The 20,231-nt window shown below is 35.9% G+C and overlaps 2 protein-coding genes across 3 annotated transcripts in view; one reads left to right on the forward strand and one right to left on the reverse strand.

Annotated features, from left to right (window-relative positions):
* Positions 1–20,231, reverse strand: part of LOC133204586 (uncharacterized) — a 38,942-nt gene that overhangs the window by 5,552 nt on the left and 13,159 nt on the right. The window contains exons 20-28 of the mRNA XM_061340340.1: positions 5,808–5,933; positions 4,900–5,648; positions 4,474–4,719; positions 4,171–4,290; positions 2,503–3,231; positions 2,076–2,318; positions 1,771–1,874; positions 1,579–1,684; positions 41–142 (exon numbers count right to left, since the gene is read on the reverse strand). Of these exons, the coding sequence (XP_061196324.1) occupies positions 41–142; positions 1,579–1,684; positions 1,771–1,874; positions 2,076–2,318; positions 2,503–3,231; positions 4,171–4,290; positions 4,474–4,719; positions 4,900–5,648; positions 5,808–5,933 (2,525 nt within the window). The remainder of the gene's footprint in view (positions 1–40; positions 143–1,578; positions 1,685–1,770; positions 1,875–2,075; positions 2,319–2,502; positions 3,232–4,170; positions 4,291–4,473; positions 4,720–4,899; positions 5,649–5,807; positions 5,934–20,231) is intronic.
* On the forward strand, positions 8,019–19,614 carry LOC133206017 (DNA repair protein XRCC1-like). 2 transcript variants are annotated; one of them, XM_061341921.1, is made up of 15 exons: positions 8,019–8,130; positions 8,427–8,513; positions 9,627–9,734; positions 10,296–10,454; positions 10,850–10,921; positions 11,189–11,288; positions 11,388–11,506; positions 13,856–14,015; positions 14,208–14,370; positions 14,480–14,593; positions 14,971–15,077; positions 15,164–15,320; positions 18,616–18,906; positions 19,012–19,087; positions 19,261–19,614. In XM_061341921.1, exons 1-15 carry the CDS (start codon positions 8,080–8,082, stop codon positions 19,375–19,377), a joined length of 1,881 nt encoding a protein of 626 aa, XP_061197905.1. In that variant the 5' UTR covers positions 8,019–8,079; the 3' UTR covers positions 19,378–19,614. The 2 variants fall into 2 exon arrangements, with proteins under 2 accessions (XP_061197905.1, XP_061197907.1); XM_061341923.1 differs by having other exon boundaries at positions 15,167–15,320.

Consider the following 20,231-nt stretch of genomic DNA (forward strand, 5'->3'; position numbering starts at 1 on the left):
ATGAGCATGAGCAAACACAAAAACATCTTGATATACCTACCTCCTCTAAGATTTGTCTACAAACAGCCTGTACATGCTCCTCATTGACAGAATTCTCTCCATTGTTAAGCTTTATATTTCTTATCCCTGGGTTGAAAAATTTCTAAAAAGATAGGACATGTGTAAAACTAAATGCCCATGGGCCTTGACGGTCACCTGAGTATCATGAGTTTCACTCTGGCCCCATCTGACTCCTAAACCATGAGGATATGAATTTTAATTTTTGTAGAGTACTAGCTGCTTACTTCAATCATGTAAACATTTTGCTCACTGGGTGTCCGTGAGTAAATGAGGATTTTCAAATGTGTAATGTTATCTCAATACATGACCATCTAAACCCTTCCCTTAAACCAATTTCACAATTTTGGTAGAATGGTAAGTGTTTATAATAATCATGAAAATAGATGTCCATATGTAAAGAAGAAGACTTCGAAAAATGTAATTATTATAACTTAAACCCATCCAGGGGCTAGAACACTGGACACAGCAGCCCTGAATTTATTTTGACATATCCATGGTATTCAAGATATCGGAGTTCGATATACTGAAGTTCAACTGTATTTCCAACTAATTCCCACCCTAAGGCCTCAACTCTGAACCAAGCCATGACTTACATAATTTTGGAAGAGGGCCACTTGCTCTTCCTATCCATGCATTCAGTTTATCTTCAAGATGTGCAGGACTAGAAAGGATTTTCAAAGATTAAGAAGATTTTCACTATATGCCTATTTTGGCTCCACAAGGGAGGTAGAATTTCTGCCTTGGGGGTCATGAAAAACTTAATTTTTGTAGAGGGCCTAAACTTCTTCCTCAACATACAGTCAGTTTATATTCACAGTGCGTGGGAGTAGTGTATAGGATTTTCTAAGACTAAGAACATTTTTATTATAAGACCATTTTAGCCCAAACCTGAAATTAGAACCTCTGCCCTGGGGGGTTGGGGGTTGGGGGGGGGGGGGGTCATGAAAAACATAATTTTGGTAGAAGGCTCATGCTCTTCCTCACCATGCATTCAGTTTATCTTCAAGAAGTGCAGGAGTAGAGATATTTTTTTTAAAGATTAAGTACATTTTCACTATATAGCTATTTTGGTCCCGTCTTGGAGGCAGAACTCCTGCCCTGGGGGATGGGAAAATTTTGGTAGAGGGTCTTATTCTCTTCCTCTTGTCATGCTTGTCTTCAAAATGTGCAGCAGTAGAGAAAAAGATTTTTCAATATTTGACTATTTTTAGCATTTTTTGCCCAGCCCCTGGGTCCCAGTGGTACAATGATTTCAAAAATCACAATTTAAGTTCATCTTATATCTAACATGCTTCACATCAAATCTGAAGACAATTGGACAAATAGTGTTCCAGAAGAAGTCAAACATATTCAATTGTTAATGGACAAAGGACAAAACACATTGACAGATGAAGACCAATCACAATATGCCACCTGAGTGACTCAGGTGACCTAAAAAAGGATACATACATGTACAGTGTATCATGTATGATTGGAACTGGAATTTTTTCATTGATCTTTTAACAGATAATCTCTGACCTCCATGTAATCTTGAATGATGACATCAATTTCTTTGTTGATGAATTTCTGTAAGTTTTGTCTTAAGATGTCCAGAGATTTTGCAGTGCTTGTAATGAGCCCAGCCCTAAAATATTCAATAAATATAAGTACTTAGTACTCACAGATTTTACTTTTACCTACAGACATGTATACAATCCTTAGTCAGCTTACTTTGCCCTGTGAACAGCTACACTGTGAGCTCGGTATGTTGATCTGTTGATGGAACTCGTAGGGAGATTAGCTATGTTCTGTAATCTTTTACTGAATGGAGCTTCCTGAAATGGGAGAAAATAAATTAAATTACTTAAAAAATCATAGTGCTACAAAGTTCATGTACAGGAGTGATTTCAATATGGTCTATGCTGATTGATGCCTATGTACATTTACATGTACTAGTTAAAACTCTTTAGGTAAATCACAAAACAAGAATTTTTCACATTAAATCCACATTGGATACCACTAGGGACAACACTAACCATTTCCACCATCTCTGCATTGGGGTCCTGATATTCAGAATTAATTGGGTCAATAGGGGTCAACCTAGGCATTTCATCAGGACTCCTCCTTTTCACTTCACTTCTGACTGGGGGTAAACTCCTCCGTTCCTGATCAAGCTGGGGCAGGTGTTTGGCTACAGTGTCCTTGTACTGGGAGAAGGCATGGGGATTCACTTGAGAAAATGATGTTGGCATTTGTGGAGGAAATGTAAAGGGGTTTCTCTGCAATTTTGGGTGAAGAAGAAATCTAGATAACATCACATTTGTCATATACATACATTACAGTTATAATGTACAAAATTTCTTTTGATCATTTCCTAGCATTTTCTTTTGATCATTTCCTAGCTTTTTATTAAACCTATTCTCGTCAATTATTTTTACTTCAAATAAACACAATAAAACACACCTGTCGAGGTTGCATTTGAGTAGGTATTGGTACTTGTTCTTTCTGCTTGTTGTCAGGGGATATATGTGGTTCATATCCTTGAGACAGCTGAGTCTGAAGCACAGGATTCTGTCTTTGTGTCCCAGATACATCCGGAGGTCTTGCTGAAACTTGTGTCACAGAATGTGAACTCACAGAGATACCACTACCTGGAACCTCTTGCAAGCGTACCAAGTTTACAAAAGGCTGACGAATAGGAACAGAGGTGTTTCCAACGTTCACTGTAGAAGGGGGAACCTGAGGCCTTGGATTTGTTAGGGCTGCCATAGATTCTTTGTGCCTGTGTTGAGGTTTTGGTGAGGGTGTCCTTCTTGGAATACTGATCCCACCAGTACTCCCTGGGCTGACAGAATCCCTCCCTCCTGGGCCACCAGTTACCACTCTGATTTGTCCTGGTGAATGAGAGGGACTGGGGTATCTTTGTTGGGGATTCTGGTGGGGGGATATCTGTCTGGGGTTTGGTGAAATTTGTCTTTGTGGGGGTGAGGACAGGCCTTGCTGGGGGGATGTGTGCTGGGGGGATGTGTACCTGTCATGAGGGGGGATCTGTCTCTGTTGAGGGGATGGATGTCTTTGTTGATGAGGAGATACACGACCCATATCAACACGACTAGGGTGATTTGGACTGGGGGTTCTCCTGGAAATGTGACTCCCAACTGTGTCTTTATGATGGGGACTCACTGACTGCTCCTGCAACATTGAATTGAGTACATCAAGACTCATAAAGGTTGGATGAATCCTTTGATTTATAAACATGTACCGGATAAAAAGCTTTGCTGATATTGGGTATGCTTTGTGACAAACACATATAGTACATTCAATACATATTAAAACATTCTATGACTAAAATCACAGGCACTTGACGTTACATATTTTTCTTATTTAAAAATATAAAACCCCATACCTAATAATATTTTTTTTTCTAATAAGAAAAATATGTAAAGTCAAGTGACTGTGACTAAAATGCCTTCATATGATCAAGCCAAACCTTGAACGCTTGCACAATAAATTAAGGTATACAAAACTTTGGAAAGATAAGTACTGGTAAATAGACGTAAAATACTGTAAGTTGTTTCAATTCCTCTGCATGTGTTAAAATTTCACAATTTCTCAAAAAGTACCAATCACGATTGGTTTAATTTCAAGCTGCAAGAAATTAATTTAAATTTTGTATAAGCATTTAAACATTTTCAAAAACTAATGATAGCATTCATGATGGGTTTAATTTCACCGAAAAATGATGAATCGCGAACATAGTGAAATTAAAAGCATCATGACTATTTGCCAATCTACAGTTTTATGCACCATTATGTCTCTCCTTAAAATACATATGTGATACTTGCAATCTCAATTTTTTTTCACTTTGCAAAACTGTACCCACTGTCATACAGTTATTAACAAAATGCCATGAAATTCAAACTTAGCTGGTAGATGCACACTCTACACATAAAACCAAAAGTGGCAAACAATTGTCATCACAGTCCATGAATGCACAGTGTTTTCAAAATCTTAAAGTGGACACATTATAGGCATATACATGTATATTGAGATGACTTCAGTAAAAAATGTGCATATATTTAAAGTTTTCAGTATTAATAGGATATTTTTACAATTCAGCTATCATCTTACTCTGTGGGGAGACTTCTGGAAAAGATTACTGCCCTGGACATGAGGAGGCAGGGCACCTGTCATCAGTGCATGCTTCAGCAAATCACCCTGGGTTTGAGCAAATATCATCATATCTTTGCCCTACAAATGGATGATTTTTATTTCAATCTCGGTGGGCTGAAGTTTACAGTGGATATGCTACTGTGATATTGTGAGATTCAAAAAACAATGTTATGCCATCAAAACCAAGAATTTTTTTGTACAAAATACAACTAAATGAGGTAGTAAAACATGAGTAGTACTCATCATTTGAAACAAGCTTACAGAAGTACTTTCCTCCTCTGAGCTGGTAACTCTGTGTACAGGCCCTGGGTATAATGTTCCTGCCTGACTCTTGGTCACCCTTGCTGTGGCCAGCGTGTCCCTGATCTCAGACACAGATAAATTCACAGGCTGTGTTGTCCTGTCTGCCGATGGCCCGGGAGATCTTTGCTGGCCAGAGGAAAGTACTGGGGATATTCTCCCGACTTGGATGTGAGCTGGAGAAGGAGTTCTTCTTATTGTGGAAACCTGAAAAATGAAAATCAATTGATAAGAAACTTCCACTTAATATCTAGATGCAGTTTTCTGTACCTGAAATTCAAAGCCTAACAGAAAAATTGAATTGACAAAAATAAATTCATGGAATACTTGTTAATATCCAGTGCGAGTATCTGTTATTCTGGGGGGGAAAAAATCAGACCTAGTTACCTGCTGAGGACCTGGAGAAAATCTCTCCACTGAATGAGCTGCTGGTATATCTTTATTGACACCACTTTGTCGACCAGCCTCTGTCATTTTGCTATGCTGCTCAATCAGTCCTTGAACCGATGAAGCAATACTTGTGGCAGATCCTTGTTGATACTGTCTAAACACATTTTCATGACTCTGTGTTTCTGGGTAATGAGATATTTTTTGGAAGAGTTGTTGTCTCAGCATTCCAGAGCCCTCTGAATTGGGAGGAGTAATATGTCTCTGCAAAACAATTCTCTCCCCTCCATGTTTACCCACTGGTCCGAGCTCCCGGATAACCTGCTGTTGAGGGACTGGTTTGGGAAGAGGTACACTGGGTCTGTGTTGGCTATGTACCCCCTGGAGAACCCACTGAGGCTGTTGAGGTTGAATTGGCCTTTGAACTACCCTTCCTGGACCTTGAGGCCTGGATGGAGATATGCTTCTGTGGTAGGAGCTGTGGTCATCTCTACTGCTCATTACATGGATGGGAGCTACACTTCCATGCTGAATAGTTGATAGAGGTACACTGACACCTTGCATGCTTGGTGTCATCTGGGAAGATGACACATTCTGTGCCATTTTAGGCTGCATCTCTTGATCATTTAATTTCCTTTCTGTCATTTGAGGCACTCTGGCTTGCTCCAAGGTGCTACCTCTTGGAACAATATCAACTGCCACTTTCCAAGATTTGGGGTCAGGAGACTTCTTCTGTGGCTCTTTCTTAGCTACAAAATGTAACAGATGAGCTTTATCCAAATCCAGTTCCTCTCATTCAGAATTCAAAATGACTGAAGCTTGTATAAGACCTTAATCCTGGGCTCTTATTTATTCAATGTACACAACAATATCTATTCCTTGGTAAACATGTATTTAATGGTACTCACCTTCTCCTCTCTTTTTCCTCTCCTTTTTGGGGGGAGTTTTTGCTGTTCCAGAATCTTCCCCAGAATGCATGTTTCTCGCTACAAAAAAGAAAAAAAGATTCAGTGTTAATTCAATCATAGATATAGCTACAAATCTAAGATAACTGGTTTTGAAGATTTGGGATCAATTTTGGCACCAGAGAGCTATAATGCTTCCAGTAAAAAAATAATTTATACCAAAGTATGAAACTTAAGAAGAGCATATTTCAAAATCAGTAAAACCTGTCTAATCCAAAATGCACTGGGATGCAAAGTTTGTGTCAGAATAGACAGGGTGTAGGATTGCACAGTGTAAAGAATATGGAATGCAGTAAAGTGGGAACGAAACTAACGGTTAACTAGATATTTTTTTTAAGTGTCTGATTAGGCAGTGTCTACTGGATCTAAAACTAGAATTGTTCCATTAGGATTAAGGGGTTGCATGTACTGTTACAAATCAGCAATCACAAATACCTGAGATTGTATATGCACCACTTCAGGTTAATTATCATCTAACATCTCATGCAAGAAGCTATATGGGGGTTGGGGGGTCTGGTCCCCTCCCCTCCTTTGGGATTTTGAATTGAAATTATTAAATTTCAATGTAAAGGTAACAAAAAAAATGACCTTAGACCCACATAAGAAACACAAACCCTCTTTAATATGGTATGGAGTGTCATGTATCTGAAGTAAATTGACATAAGAAAGTGTCTTCTTTTACCCCCACCCTCTTCCATCCCACAAATTAGTTTTTTCCTTATTGGGTAAAAGTTGCTAAGGTTTTTTTTTTATTGGTTTACTTTTGTTTTGCTTGTCAAAAGATTCTGATTCTGACATTTGTTAGAGATGATGGGAATCCCCTTGGAAAAAGTTCCTGGTTCTGCACCTACATCTAATTATTCTTACCTGCCATGTATATAAATGTGAAACATGAAATCATAAAAATGTGAGTCAATGTTTTAAATGCCAATGCTGCTCATAGTTATGGGAAGGGGGGACCATAAAAGAGTGTGGTAGGACAGTTGGCATGGTGTCTGCAAGTTGTTACTTTAGAGATGTAAGTTTCTTTAAAAATAAAACAATTCAAAAATTGTTTTATTTGTTGAAAAGTACTTTAACATGATTAAGGGATGTAAAATTGTCTGCTATGTGTAAACATGACACACAACAATTGCAAAATTGTAACGTAAAAATGTGGCAACCTGAAGTTTGACTGTACCGAGTACAGATGACAATTAAAGCATATGTGACTACTATGTGACATGTTAGACATTTTTCTTGATATTGATTAAGAGAAAGGGATACCATAGCTGTTGCTAACCACCAACCTTATATCTGCATGTGCACAAAAGGCGCACAATATTGGCTTCGGGAAATAAGTAAGAGGTCATTTGAGGGTTGAATAAAAATATTGTCAAATTCTACTGTACTAGAAAAGATGGCAATTTAAATTTACTTGTGTCGATAAGGCAGATTTTGTATTTGCAGATGAAAATACCGAGTGGTGCATTAGCAATTTTGTCTAGTGCATGGCCGTAGGAACCGGGGGAGCATGCCCCCTCCCCCAATAATTTTGCCGATATATTGAACATGTAGAAAACATAGCCACTAGATGCATGTGCCCCCTCAATAATATCGTTTGATGACCTTTTTTTTTGGTAGTTGATAGTGCCCCCCACCCCCAACTGAAAATGTATGTGTATGAAAGTGAAGCTGCTTTCTACAGGCCTGCATCCCTGAAGTAATGCATTAAATACAATAACCGCGATCAATATCAACAACTTGTCTAGATGAATACTACATTCATTTCAAAGCATGTGTGCTAATTAATTTAATCATATATGCAGAAATGAGAATTATATTTGTTAACATATCCTGAAACAGTGAAAGAGACATTTCAGCAATACTTTCACATTTCAAAGAATGATTCAGATGTCTGCAAAAATGCATGCAATGTAAAATGTTTGAGCAGTATTCCTAATATTGAAAAGTTGTGCAACTTGTACATTCTCAGATTCTGATAGAGTACGGTAACCATAAATGGCATAATGCAAATTTTTAGTTTTACCTGCAATGAAATCGTGTTTCTGTGATTGGATCAAAAATCTAGAAACCTTCCGAGAAAAATACGAAACCGTGCGAGGAGCTGAATAAAGTTAGAAGTTCAGTTTCGGAGAAAATAGCACCAGTCTTTGAAACATTGGTGTTTGTTCAGTAACTTTATGCTGAAGTAAACAAAATTCAAGGTAGCAAAATGCCTATAATTAAGCCACAACACATAGTCTCATTTAGTAATGCTGAAACGGTAAGTACAAAAACAAGCAATATTAAATCAACTGTAAATAAAAGCTTTTATTTTCACAATTGTGATACAGCTGTGATATGAAGTAGAATAACAGATTGAAAGAGGGACCTATGTACATGTAATGAGTATATGTATAAACGTCCATGAATCACAACACTGAGTATACAAACACAAGATATCATACTTTGATTGACACGCAGAAAATGTCAAAATACCATCCATAAATTCAAATGTGTTTTTCCTGTCACATATTTATATGCTTATACATATCTTTTAAACATTTTTGATATTTTAAGAATCACCCTGCAGAGAATTTATTAAAACCAGAGGGAACATTCAAGTGGAAAGTTCCAGGTGGAAAAGCTGCAACAGCTGTACTCCAGGTATTGATATAATGAGTTTTATTATTGGTTAGTTTGATATCAAATGCCATTGTATAGATATGTGGATTTTATTACAAACATTAAAAAAAAAATTGGATTTGCTTGGTGCTTGGTCGATATGCTTTTCTGTGAAGTCGATATATCCATGAATTGACCTCATGAAAGGGCTATTTATGTATAATATATATCTACAATATTGTGAGAAAAGACTGGTTTGTAATAAATGTTGCTCATGCATGAGCATTTCCTGCATTTATTGTCACCATTAAAACAGTCTCATTTAAATTTAGCATTTTACAAATTATGTGTTCTTCATAATGACCTCAGAATGTCCTAATGCAAATACAGGTTATCGATTGATATAATCAATTGATATAACCTTGACTCACGTGTTTCAATTGTAAGGTTATCATTTTCATTACTAAATTTGACTATGAATTACTCTGCATTATTGCAAATAACCACTTGCCCACTCCCATATGAGAGTAATTTTGTCTGTGGGAGACTAACTCTTGAGTATGTTATAGCCCACTTAGAGAGTAAAAAATTTATAGGAACTTTTCTGGAACCTGAATGTGGTTTGCTTCTACTATTGAATGCACTTTGGTTTTCACTGTTTCCTACCTGCAAAAAAATTTTCTAAATCCTAAATTGCATCAATGTTATGACTATGTGAGGTCTCAAAGTGATTCATGCATGTGGTTTCAAATTCTACTGAAAAATGAAAGACTATGGACAGCAAAGTATACTTCTTAGAGATTCTGATACAAAAAGATAGAGAAATTTTTTTACTGGGTAGACAGAAAATCCTGGGCCTCAAAACATCAGTGCGGGCTAATAAAATTTATGAATTTGGAGGTCCTCATGGCACCGTAGGTTTTTAAAGTTATTTGCATTCCTGCTCTGTTTAGTGTTTACCTCTTCAGTTTTCATGATCATTGTGACAGGTTGACAGGGGATGCTTAATTACTCTCATAGGCACCTTATTCCATCGACGATATTTCCAAGGATCCCTGTTTTCTTTGCCTTTTTTTTTAAATTAATAATTTGTATTATTTTTATTGATTTATCAGATTGATGTATGTTCATTATTTTCATTCTTTCAATTTATAGTTTGAGAAAGCAACAGAAATACATTCCATTGATATTGGCAATGAAGGATCTGCATTTGTGGAAGTTCTTGCTGGAAAATCAACATCAAATTCAGACCAAAGCTATGAGGTTATCTGATTATTCAGCTTTCTACATTTTACAAAATACTACAGTTTATGTTTATTTAGATTTATTCCCAATTTATACCAAACAGACTAGTTTTTTTTTGTCTATACTCTGTATTAATTCATAACATTTTGTGTGTAAACAGAGTTGTTCCCCTTTACGCAATTAAAAAAAAAAATTTAATTTTTTCTTCATAGTAATTTCCTTTCATATGACTGACAACACTTTCTCATGGTTGACAATTTGTTTCAATAAGGTTAATATTCTTATTCACACAATTTGAAATGGATAACAGATAGTGTATATACTCTGTATATACAGTTAAACTTCGATATCTTGAATACCATGAGTATGTCCAAGTGAGTTATAAGTCTCTACCACTTTTACGTCATGTATTTAAACTTCAATATTTTAAACTCTTGGATATCTCAAAGTTTTCTTGGTCTCTAGAAGTGCAGAATAATGAGGTTTGACTGTAGTTATTTTCCCTTTAAATATTTTAGAACAGGCATACTGGTATATTTGCATCTTAATAGTTGTTCTTATTTTTATTTTTGATAACAGGTTTTACTTGTGGCCTCATCTTTCATGACTCCAGTGGAGAGCAGGAATGGCACAAATAGGAACAGTGTGAGGATGTTTGGACCAGATAAACTTAACAAAACAGTGGCTACCCAGAAATGGGACAGGGTTAAAATTGTTTGCACTCAACCCTTTAACAAGGCATGTTTCTGGTTAATTTAAATCTAACACATTAAGTTTTAGATTTGGTCATATTTGTTAACAATATTTGTTACATAAGATATACAACAAGAAATTAGATGCAAGTTGAGAGTATACAATGCATAAATAATATATGTGTAATCATGGAGACATGAGATAAGAATCAAAATGTACAACTGAAAACTGACTTTTATAACATTTTTTATTTATTAAAATCACCTCAGTCAGCTAGTTACTAAAGTTAGATACCGAGTATTTCATATTGCTCTACTTATACTTAATGATGTGTTATTAAGCAGCATAACAGTATGAATGATCAATTTTAAATAGATTGGTCAGCCAGAAGGAATGGAATGAAGTCTCCACTTGTAATTAGTTGTGCTGTATTATTTCAGACTGCCAGTTATGGATTATCCTTCATCACATTCCATTCTCCACCAGAAGCTCAGGAACAGAAAGAAAAAGAGGTTCAGAAGAGTTCATTAAATTATCTAAAGAAGTAACTGACGTGAAGACAATGAAAAAATTGTTTCATTTCAAATTTCCATAGAAAATATCATTTCCACTTGCCTTATTGTAAAAGTCAAAATGTTGTTGCTGTTGCACCTTTCAATTTTTTTCTCAGAAGAGTATGCCAGACACACAGTGTTGTGATTTTATGATATTGTTGTGCATTTTGCAGCATTATTGGTAAAATCATATCTTATTTTGTTAATTAGTCTTTTTTTTATTAGAGTGGTTCCAAAAAGATTGGTGCATTTACTCTCAAACCTGAAAGTGGAGATCCAATAAGCACAGGGTCTGTGTTTGAAAAGAAGAAAACTCAACTTACCGGTAAGAAGTAGATTTATGTTCACTTATGTGTCTGTAACTTCCTTATTATTTGCTAATTAAGTAAAAGATAAAGTACATGTACATGTAATTTAAATTTAGGGGCAGCAGCTGTTCGTGCAGCCTCTAAATTAGCAGAAGAATCTAGAGGGACTCCAGCTAAATCTGAGGAGAGCAAACCAGTGCAGAAAGCAGCCACACCATCAGAGAAACCCAGTACCGTAAGTCAGCCAGCATACACTTATCTGAATTACTGTTGATTCCTTATTTGATGCATGTACTTAATATCATGAAATAAATTGTGATAACATGTTTGTCAAGTGGACTGTTGATAAAATGTTTTTACTTGTATTTTGGCAACATGAAAATAAAAGGAAATAATAAAATCATCATGTATGTTTAAAAATCTACAGGAATGGCATCTTCGCTAGCCAAGGGTTTCTGATCTGCTTCTCTCCTCTCAAATCATGGTGCTATCAAAAGTTGGCATTTTGTAAATGACAGTATCTCTGTTTGGAGTATATCTTGACTCAGTAGTCTTGAGAAAATAAAACACAGGTAAACAATGATTCGTAAGATAACATGCCATTCTATAAATAAAGAGCCATGGTGTCATCCAACTTTTAGCTGATGTGCACATAATGTGATCAGGAATCTATATTGCTGATATAGATTTGCACCCTAAATAACAAATAAACATAGCTCAATACCTGCTTGTTAATTATTCTTTAAATACTTTAATTTTAAAAACACTCTTTATTTCTGTTGATGACGCAAGCTATACACATGTGGTAAGATATGAGATCAAGTGACGTAAACAATTCCAACTTTTGATAGCACCGTAGGCCAAGGGTTTGTGAGGAGAGTAGCAGATCAGAAACCCTTTGCTAGTGAAGTTGCAGGAATGGGTATGTTGTTTTATGATTTTCCTATACATGTACCTGCATAAATATTTCAGAATTTGACTTTACTTGTATTTTTACCCTCTGTGATGTGCATAACCAACACATACATACATTGTAGTACCAATAATTAAATATGATGTATAGTGTTATTATATGGTTTTACATTGTTCAGAATGGATGCATAACTTGTTTTGCCATACGCAGCTATGTTAAGGCTGTCCGAAGGCTTGATATGCATTGAAATATACAATTTATTATGAGCTAGATTTTAATTTCAAATTGTAATCTATGTATGAATCTGCAGTCAACTTGTGATGAGAGTGTAATCAGGTATTATAATATTAATCATGCATTTTTGTGATGTCACATGACCTTGTTGATCACGTGACAGACACTTATAAATTCCTAATTGTTGCACAAAAATCGCATCGGCACAAGTGCAAAACAACATTATTGAGAAAAATTTGTCACATAAGTCAATTCATCGTGGTCTTTGGTACATATAAAGTGCTGGGGGAAGGTCTGAATTTTACTTCTTGAGCAAATATTCCACGAGAAATTCAACTTACCTACATACAAGGGGGAATTTTCCCTTCTTTATCGCAATTCGTACAAAATAGGATAAATTACATAATATCCCCCAGCAAAATTCAGTCAGAGGTCATACTTCTCTAGTAGATTCACAGCGAATATCTTCAATTTATCCTTATTAATCACTTGTGCCAGTCAAATATATACACGATTTATAAATTCTAACTCTGTCCACGGACATGTAAAGGGAAGCGTTTCACAGTCAATTTTTTGTTATTGTTTGAATATATGTTTATCGGACAAGTTAAAGGAATAATGATATTAAATTGCAAATTTTCAACATCATAACAGCACACTTAAGCTTAAAGAACAGTACAGACATTTGAATCAAACAGTAACGCTAAAAAATCTTTACATGTCATGTGAAAGGAATGCAAAAGTTATGACACTTTCCCCGTCATATCAGCTCAAGTATGCAGTGACTTGACGTCATATGCTATTATGACGTCATATCTAGGTAGTTCAGAGAAGTTACTACAGTGGGAACAGTTTGGTATTTTACAGACAGCCTTATCCTAGCCGTATATAGGAAAAGAATGCATTACTTGAAAGTTCTGTCACTTCTATTTTTTTTAGTCCCCTACCGGTGAAACCGGAGGGGACTATAGGTTTCCTCTGAGTCTGTCCGTCCGTCTGTCCGTCCGTCTGTCTGTCTGTCCGTCTGTCTGTCTGTCTGTCCCTCTGTCTGTCTGTCAGTCTGTCCCACTTGGTTTTCCGCACTTTTTTCCTAAACGCTTGCAGATATTGAGCTGATTTTTGGTATGTGAGTGTATCTTGATGAGGTACAGATCAAGTTTGCATTTCGTTCCGCTTCATTGATTTTTGACGGAATTATGGCCTTTTCAATTTTTACGGGTTTTCCGCAATTTTCTTCTAAACGCTTGTAGATATTGAGCTGATATTTGGTATGTGGCTTTACCTTGATTAGTTACAGATCAAGTTTGCATTTCATCCCGCTTCATTAATTTTTCACGGAATTATGGCATTTTCAATTCTTAACGGGAACCAGATTACACTTGCCGGTAGGGGTCTAGTATTGCTAATGCAATACTCTCAGAATGCTTGTTTATTTAGAGTGTGGGTGGATCCAAGAGGAAACATACTTTGAGTGATGATGAGGATGAGGATAAGGCCCCTCCCACCAAGCCTCCCATGAAGAAACAGTCAACCAGTATCAGCTCCACTGCCTCATCCTTGAAGGGGAGTGAGAGACCCCCGCTCAAAAAGACCAAATGTAAGATAAAGACTTTCTGTTGAAAATATCTTGAGAACATGGACGAAATCAAAATTTGAAGCCATTTATTTTTTATTAATTTTTAGAAAATTGCCAAAATATGTGCATGGATTTCTAATGTTATAAATTCAGTATATCATGGTTCAAACTCTCTGCTACAGTAATATTTACATACACACCTACTATTTGCAGCTGACACATCAGGTCAGGCCAAACCTTTCCACAAGTTAATGAAGGGAGTTGTGTTTGTGCTGAGTGGTTACCAAAACCCATTCAGGGCAGAACTAAGAGACATGGCTACAGAGATGGGAGCTGAGTACAAACCAGACTGGAAGAAGGGATGCACCCACCTCATGTAAAATTTATTTTCATGAGAAACTGTATACAAAGGGGCACAACTTGTTATGTTTTGATCATTTTTAGAAAACTTTGGAGGAGTATAAACTCTCATCATCTACTTACAGATGCGCTTTTCAGAATACACCCAAATACAATCAAGTGAAAGGAAAAGGGAAAATTGTAAAGAAGGAATGGATCCAACATATGTACAAACAGAAGAAACCCCTGCCTTGGAGAAAGTAAGTTCTGATAAAAGCTTCCAGAGAGTACTCAAAGGGCATTATGCTTCATATGAATGCACATGTGTTGTAATCCTTCTTTCAGTGTACAGGTATTTCTCACAGTTTGGCAATGACTTAATTACTATATACTGTAGATTCCTAAATTATGTGTGAGGGATTCATTATTGCATAATTTCGCGAGAAGCATCACTTGGAAAATAAAATTACTTGCTTTTATTTTTATGGTGCTGAAATAAATGTAAAATGTCTTGATCAATTATCCACTTGCGAATTCTTGTTCTCCCAATTTCCCATAAAAGAGCCATTTCCCGACAATAAGTACTTGCAAAATATAATTAATCTACAGTAACTTGTTCATTGTTTGTGTAATACAGATACAGACTTGGGGACGCAGATACACCAGAGGGAACAAGTGAAGAAGAGTCAGATGATGATGATACACCAGCTGTAAAGGAACCAGTACAAAAAGCCAAACCGAAAGGTCAATCATTTGATAGTGTAAAAAACTATAAATATTTATATCCATTTCCTAGATCAGGCAATAAATCTCAGTCTGATTATTTTTAGGAGAGAGTAAAGCCTCCCCAGAGAAACATGCATCAAAGGGTAAAACTAAGAAGGGTGTGGATTTTGATGGGGATACAGATTCAGGGGGAGAGGAAGCCCCGATGGATTACGGAGGAGACACAGACTCTGGAGGGGATACAGAGGATGAACTGGAGAAGTATGTCTTAAATATTAAATGATTTGTACATAGTGCTGCATACTTTACACACACAAACACACACAACTATGCAGCTAAATTGATTCAAATTAAATTAATGCATCCATCCATCTTAGAGGAAATAATTACTAAATAAACAGTAAAATTTTTTTAGCCAATTACAGACTGTAGAACTTTTACACTAGAAGGACAAAATATAAAAGATAACTCTATTATGATGTATGAATAGCATCTATAGGTGAAGGGGAACAAAAATTGTGAATTTCATGGTCCCTGCCCCCCTGGGGCCTGAGGGGTGGGGCTAAAACCACCAAAAATAATGCAATCTTTAAAAATCTTCTTCTTTACTCCTGGCTGAGGGGTGGGGCTAAAACCACCAAAAATAATGCAATCTTTAAAAATCTTCTTCTTTACTCCTGGACATCAAGCAGTCAAACTGTTGGCATCATTGTAATAAGCATTGAGCCCTCTACCAAAATTGTGAAATTCATGGCCCCAGGATCAGGGGTTCTGGCCCCAGGGCGGGGCTATATAGATCATATAGTGAAAGTGCATTATTTCTTTGAAAATCTTCTTCTCTGCTCCTGGGTATTAAATAAAGTAACTAAGTACATAGTTATGATGAGGAGGTGGGCCTCTTCCAGAATTGTGAAAGCCATGGCCCCAGGGTCAGGGGTTCTGGTGTTAGGGCGGGACTCTATTGATTATATAGTGAAAATGCATTAATTCTTTGAAAATCTTCTTCTCTGCTTCTGGATATTTAATAAAGTAACTAAGCACATAGTTATAATGAGCAAGAGTACCTTTTCCAAAATTATGAAATTCATGGCCCCAGGGTCAGGGGTTCTGGTGTTAGGGCGGGGCTCTATCAACTATATAGTGAAAATGCATTATTTCTTTGAAAATCTTCTCCTCTGCTCCTGGGCAATAAGGTGATAAACTAAGTACATAGTTATGATGAGGAGGTGGGCCTCTTCCAGAATTGTGAAAGCCATGGCCCCTGGGTCAGGGGTTCTGGTGTTAGGGTGGGGCTCTATTAATTATATAGTGAAAATGCTTTAATTCTTTGAAAATCTTCTTCTCTGCTCCTGGGTATTAAATAAAGTTACTAAGTACATAGTTATGATAAGCAAGAGTGCCTCTTCCAAAATTGTGAAATTTATGGCCCCAGGGTCAGGGTTTCTGGTGTTAGGGCGTGGCTCTATTGATTATATAGTGAAAATGCATTGATTCTTTGAAAATCTTCTTCTCTGCTACTGGAGACTATTTAAACAAACTAAGTGCATGGTTATGATGCATAAGGATGCCTTTTCAAAAATTGTGAATTTCATGGCCCCAGGGTCAGGGGTTCTGGTGTTAGGGTGGGGCTCTATTGATTATATAGTGAAAATGCATTGATTCTTTGAAAATCTTCTTCTCTGCTACTGGAGATTATTTAAACAAACTAAGTGCATGATTATGATAGACAAGGATGCCTCTTCCAAAATTTTTAAATATATGGCCTCAGTTTTTGGGGTTCTTGAAGGGGGGGGGGGGGGCTCTATTGATTATATAGTGAAAAAGCATTAATTCTATTGATTAATCATTAATTTATCCTGTCTGTTCCTTAAGTGTTGAGCTGATAAATAAATTGCTTAGCTATGATGAAAATGGGAGCTTCGAACAGAATTTCTAAATCTTGTGGTGTTAGGGTCAGGGGTTCTGGCGTAACGAGGGGGGGGGGGGGGGCTTTTGATAATATAGTGGAAAAGTGTTAATTCTTTGAAGTCCATAGTTATGATGATAAGGGTAACTCTTCCAAATTTGTAAATTTCTTGACCCTTGGTCTTGGGTTCTGGTGTTTGGGTAAGGCTTTGTTGAATCTGTAGTGAAAATGCATTGTACCTGTGAAATTCTTCTCTGCTTCTGGGCATATCGGAAGCAAACTGAGTAAAAGTTTAAATGATATGAGTAAGTGTATTTCTACCAGATTTTTAAACATCTGGACCATTCGTCTAAGCATTCTGGTCCTGGGCAGGGCTCTATTAATTTGTATTCTACTGAGAGAAGTTATTCCCCTTTTCCATTCACCTTTGATAATTAATCACTGTAAATAATGTATTTGAAAGGTTAATAGAATAAGATAATTATGCAAGAATGTTTATCGTATAGTTAAAAAAGTAGTTTTTTAGTTTTAATAATCAGGTAGACCTGTAAGTAATAGATAAATAAAAATGAGACAAAAATAACTTATCTTATTAAAAGTTCTTCAAAGACCATAAGAGAGGTCAATGCTAGAGGTCTTAATATGGGTTTAAAAATAGTACAGAAGCACTAATAGTTTGTCAATAGTCTGCATGGTGATAGTGTTAAGTGGGGGACAGATTAGAACTTAATTTACGAGTTGATACTGAATACTAGACTAATTATTTTGTTGATCCTGATCTTCCTACTTCTTTTGCTTTAGGGCAACAAAGCTTCATCTATCAGTGTATTTAAGGACATACGCAATGTAGTTTGAACTTTATTGTCTTTTTCCCTGGAGTTGAAGAGTTCCAATACTTAAAGGAACTGTGTGCTACATTTTAATGTCTATATATGCTGTTGTACACTTCTTCTAAAGCAATTTTGGATAAACAAAACATAAAGAATATATGTTTAGTAATTTTTGTATATTTTTCTTTGAATTATGCAAGAATTTTCATCAATTGATGTCTTTTTAAAACCCCTGGTAATGCATGCTGAGTTTCTGTCTATGAACATCTGATGAATATCTTGAAAAATTATCAGTAGGTAAGATACGTTGCGTATGTCCTTAACTTCGAAATTGTTGTATTATACTCAGGTGACCATTAAGGCCCTTGGGCCTCATGTTTTAAATAAGTAACAAATATCACTAAGTATAAACTTTCAATTATGGCACTTGACCACAATTGGTCCCACATTTGTGAAATATATTCCATGAAGGGGACTTGGAACAAACCTCGTAAAATGTGTCACAAAATTATGCTACAGTTAACAGATTCCTTTTCGGCGAGACTTGGGTAAAGCAATTCGATATGGAAGAGAGCAGATGGAACATTTCAGTAAAACGCTTTTCTTGTTTTCTTTCATTTGTAACTTTGGATTATTTGTGATTTGCTGATTTCACTTAACGATTTCCTTGAATAACACATTTCGTGGGTACCCACGTAAAAAACTATTCACAAAGTTTTTCAGACGTAGTTCATTCAATATTTAAAACTTATTAAAATTGCTGTAGCAGGTTTTTCTTGCTTATTGCTGAATCACTTGTAACAAAATGTTTACACTTCAGAGTAAAGGCTAAACTGGCCTCAGAATCTAAGAAGAGCAATCCCTATGGTGATTCTACCGATGAAGATGAACCTTCAAAGAAATCTCCGAAACCATCACCATCTAAAAATAACTCAAATCCTCAGCCCTCCACATCCCACCAATCAGAGACCAGCAAAGCAGCAGACGACAGTGATGATTCTGGCCTTCCTGATTTACCTGATTATTTCACTGACAAGCATTTTTTCTTGTATGGAGATTTTCCCAGTGGTGAGAGAAGGCTGCTGACACGATATATCACAGCTTATAATGGGTAGGACTAAAACCGCTTTGTGGTGGACTTTTGTACTATTTTCAAGTAAATACTTCATTGAGTCATGATTTTATTTGTAAGTGTGAGTTGTTTTTGTATTTTCAGGGAGATAGAAGAGTACATGAATGATAAAGTCCATTATGTTATCACAAATTCTGATTGGGATAAAAATTTTGATGATGTAAGTTCAGCTGTTCAGATTTTACCTACATATTAATTGAATCTAACTACATGTATCTTATTTAAAAATTCTCTACTATTATCCTTCCATGATATATTTGTATATTTAGCTTTTTAATTTTAATGAGTAAGAAATTAACATTTAATTTGCTGGAGTATTTTGTCCCATTTCAGGCACTGTCTGACAACCCAAAGCTGGTTTTTGTGAAACCAAAGTGGATTCACATGTGTCACGAAAAGGAGAAATTAGTACCTTATCAACATTACATAGTGATTCCAAAGGATGATTGATGAATCTTTGAGCCTAGAGATATTGACTTCTAATTAGTTCAAGGACTGCGGTGAAGACTTAATTGAATTTGATGAAATCATTTCTTACCAATAACAATGCAGCAACATAATCTAGATGTTAGAATGTTTCAAATTTATGTAATAAATTTTATCACATTTTGTAGATTTTCATGGATATTTCATAAATACTTAACAGAACTTGGAATAGGCAGCTGTGAATAAAAAATATGTTTTAAACTTGAATTTGTTTTTCAAAAACACATGATGTAGATAATGAAGAAGAAGTTATATCCATTTAAAAAAAATATAATGAAATTTGATCTAAAACCTAATTACTGGTGCTTGTGAATTTTGATACAAATCCAAAAGTTAACAAGATCCTAGCATCCCTCAATTTAAAAAAAAAGACAAATATGACAAAATGTAGGTCAGTGTGATCTCATTTTGGGTTGACACATTTCTGTGCCCCAAGGTGCTTGAACTTTCTAGGTTTGATGACGCTACAAGTCATACCGGTAGTTATCAAAATACATGAACAGCTGAACTTCGATATCTCAAACATGGATATTTCAAATACCTTGAATAAGTCGAAGCGATTTGGAAGTCCCAAGCACTTTCTCTTTGAGTATTTTACGCTCAATATTTTGAATACTGAGATGCCTCAAAGTTTTTACTCCGTCTCATCAACATCGAGATAATGAGGTTTGACTGTATATAAGTTTCAAGATTTCAAAATGTTATGCTGTAAGAATCAAAGTACTTGTAAATCACTTAGACCTACTTTAAAGTCAACACTTTGCACCATCTGACAAACTTTGAAGATCCTACATAGGATAGGATAGGATTTTTATCTA

This window comes from Saccostrea echinata, unplaced genomic scaffold (assembly GCF_033153115.1).
Source record: "Saccostrea echinata isolate AGI-Se365-2 ecotype Australia unplaced genomic scaffold, CSIRO_AGI_Sech_v1 ptg000054l, whole genome shotgun sequence".
NCBI lineage: Eukaryota > Metazoa > Mollusca > Bivalvia > Ostreida > Ostreidae > Saccostrea > Saccostrea echinata.

Bases quoted from the DNA above. Each gene is read 5' to 3' on its own strand.
- LOC133206017 (XM_061341921.1), top strand. From the start codon at position 8,080: ATGCCTATAATTAAGCCACAACACATAGTCTCATTTAGTAATGCTGAA. The intron at 14,016-14,207 runs GTAAGATAAAGA...TACTATTTGCAG, and splicing joins CCCGCTCAAAAAGACCAAAT to CTGACACATCAGGTCAGGCC. The intron at 19,088-19,260 runs GTAAGTTCAGCT...GTCCCATTTCAG, and splicing joins GGGATAAAAATTTTGATGAT to GCACTGTCTGACAACCCAAA.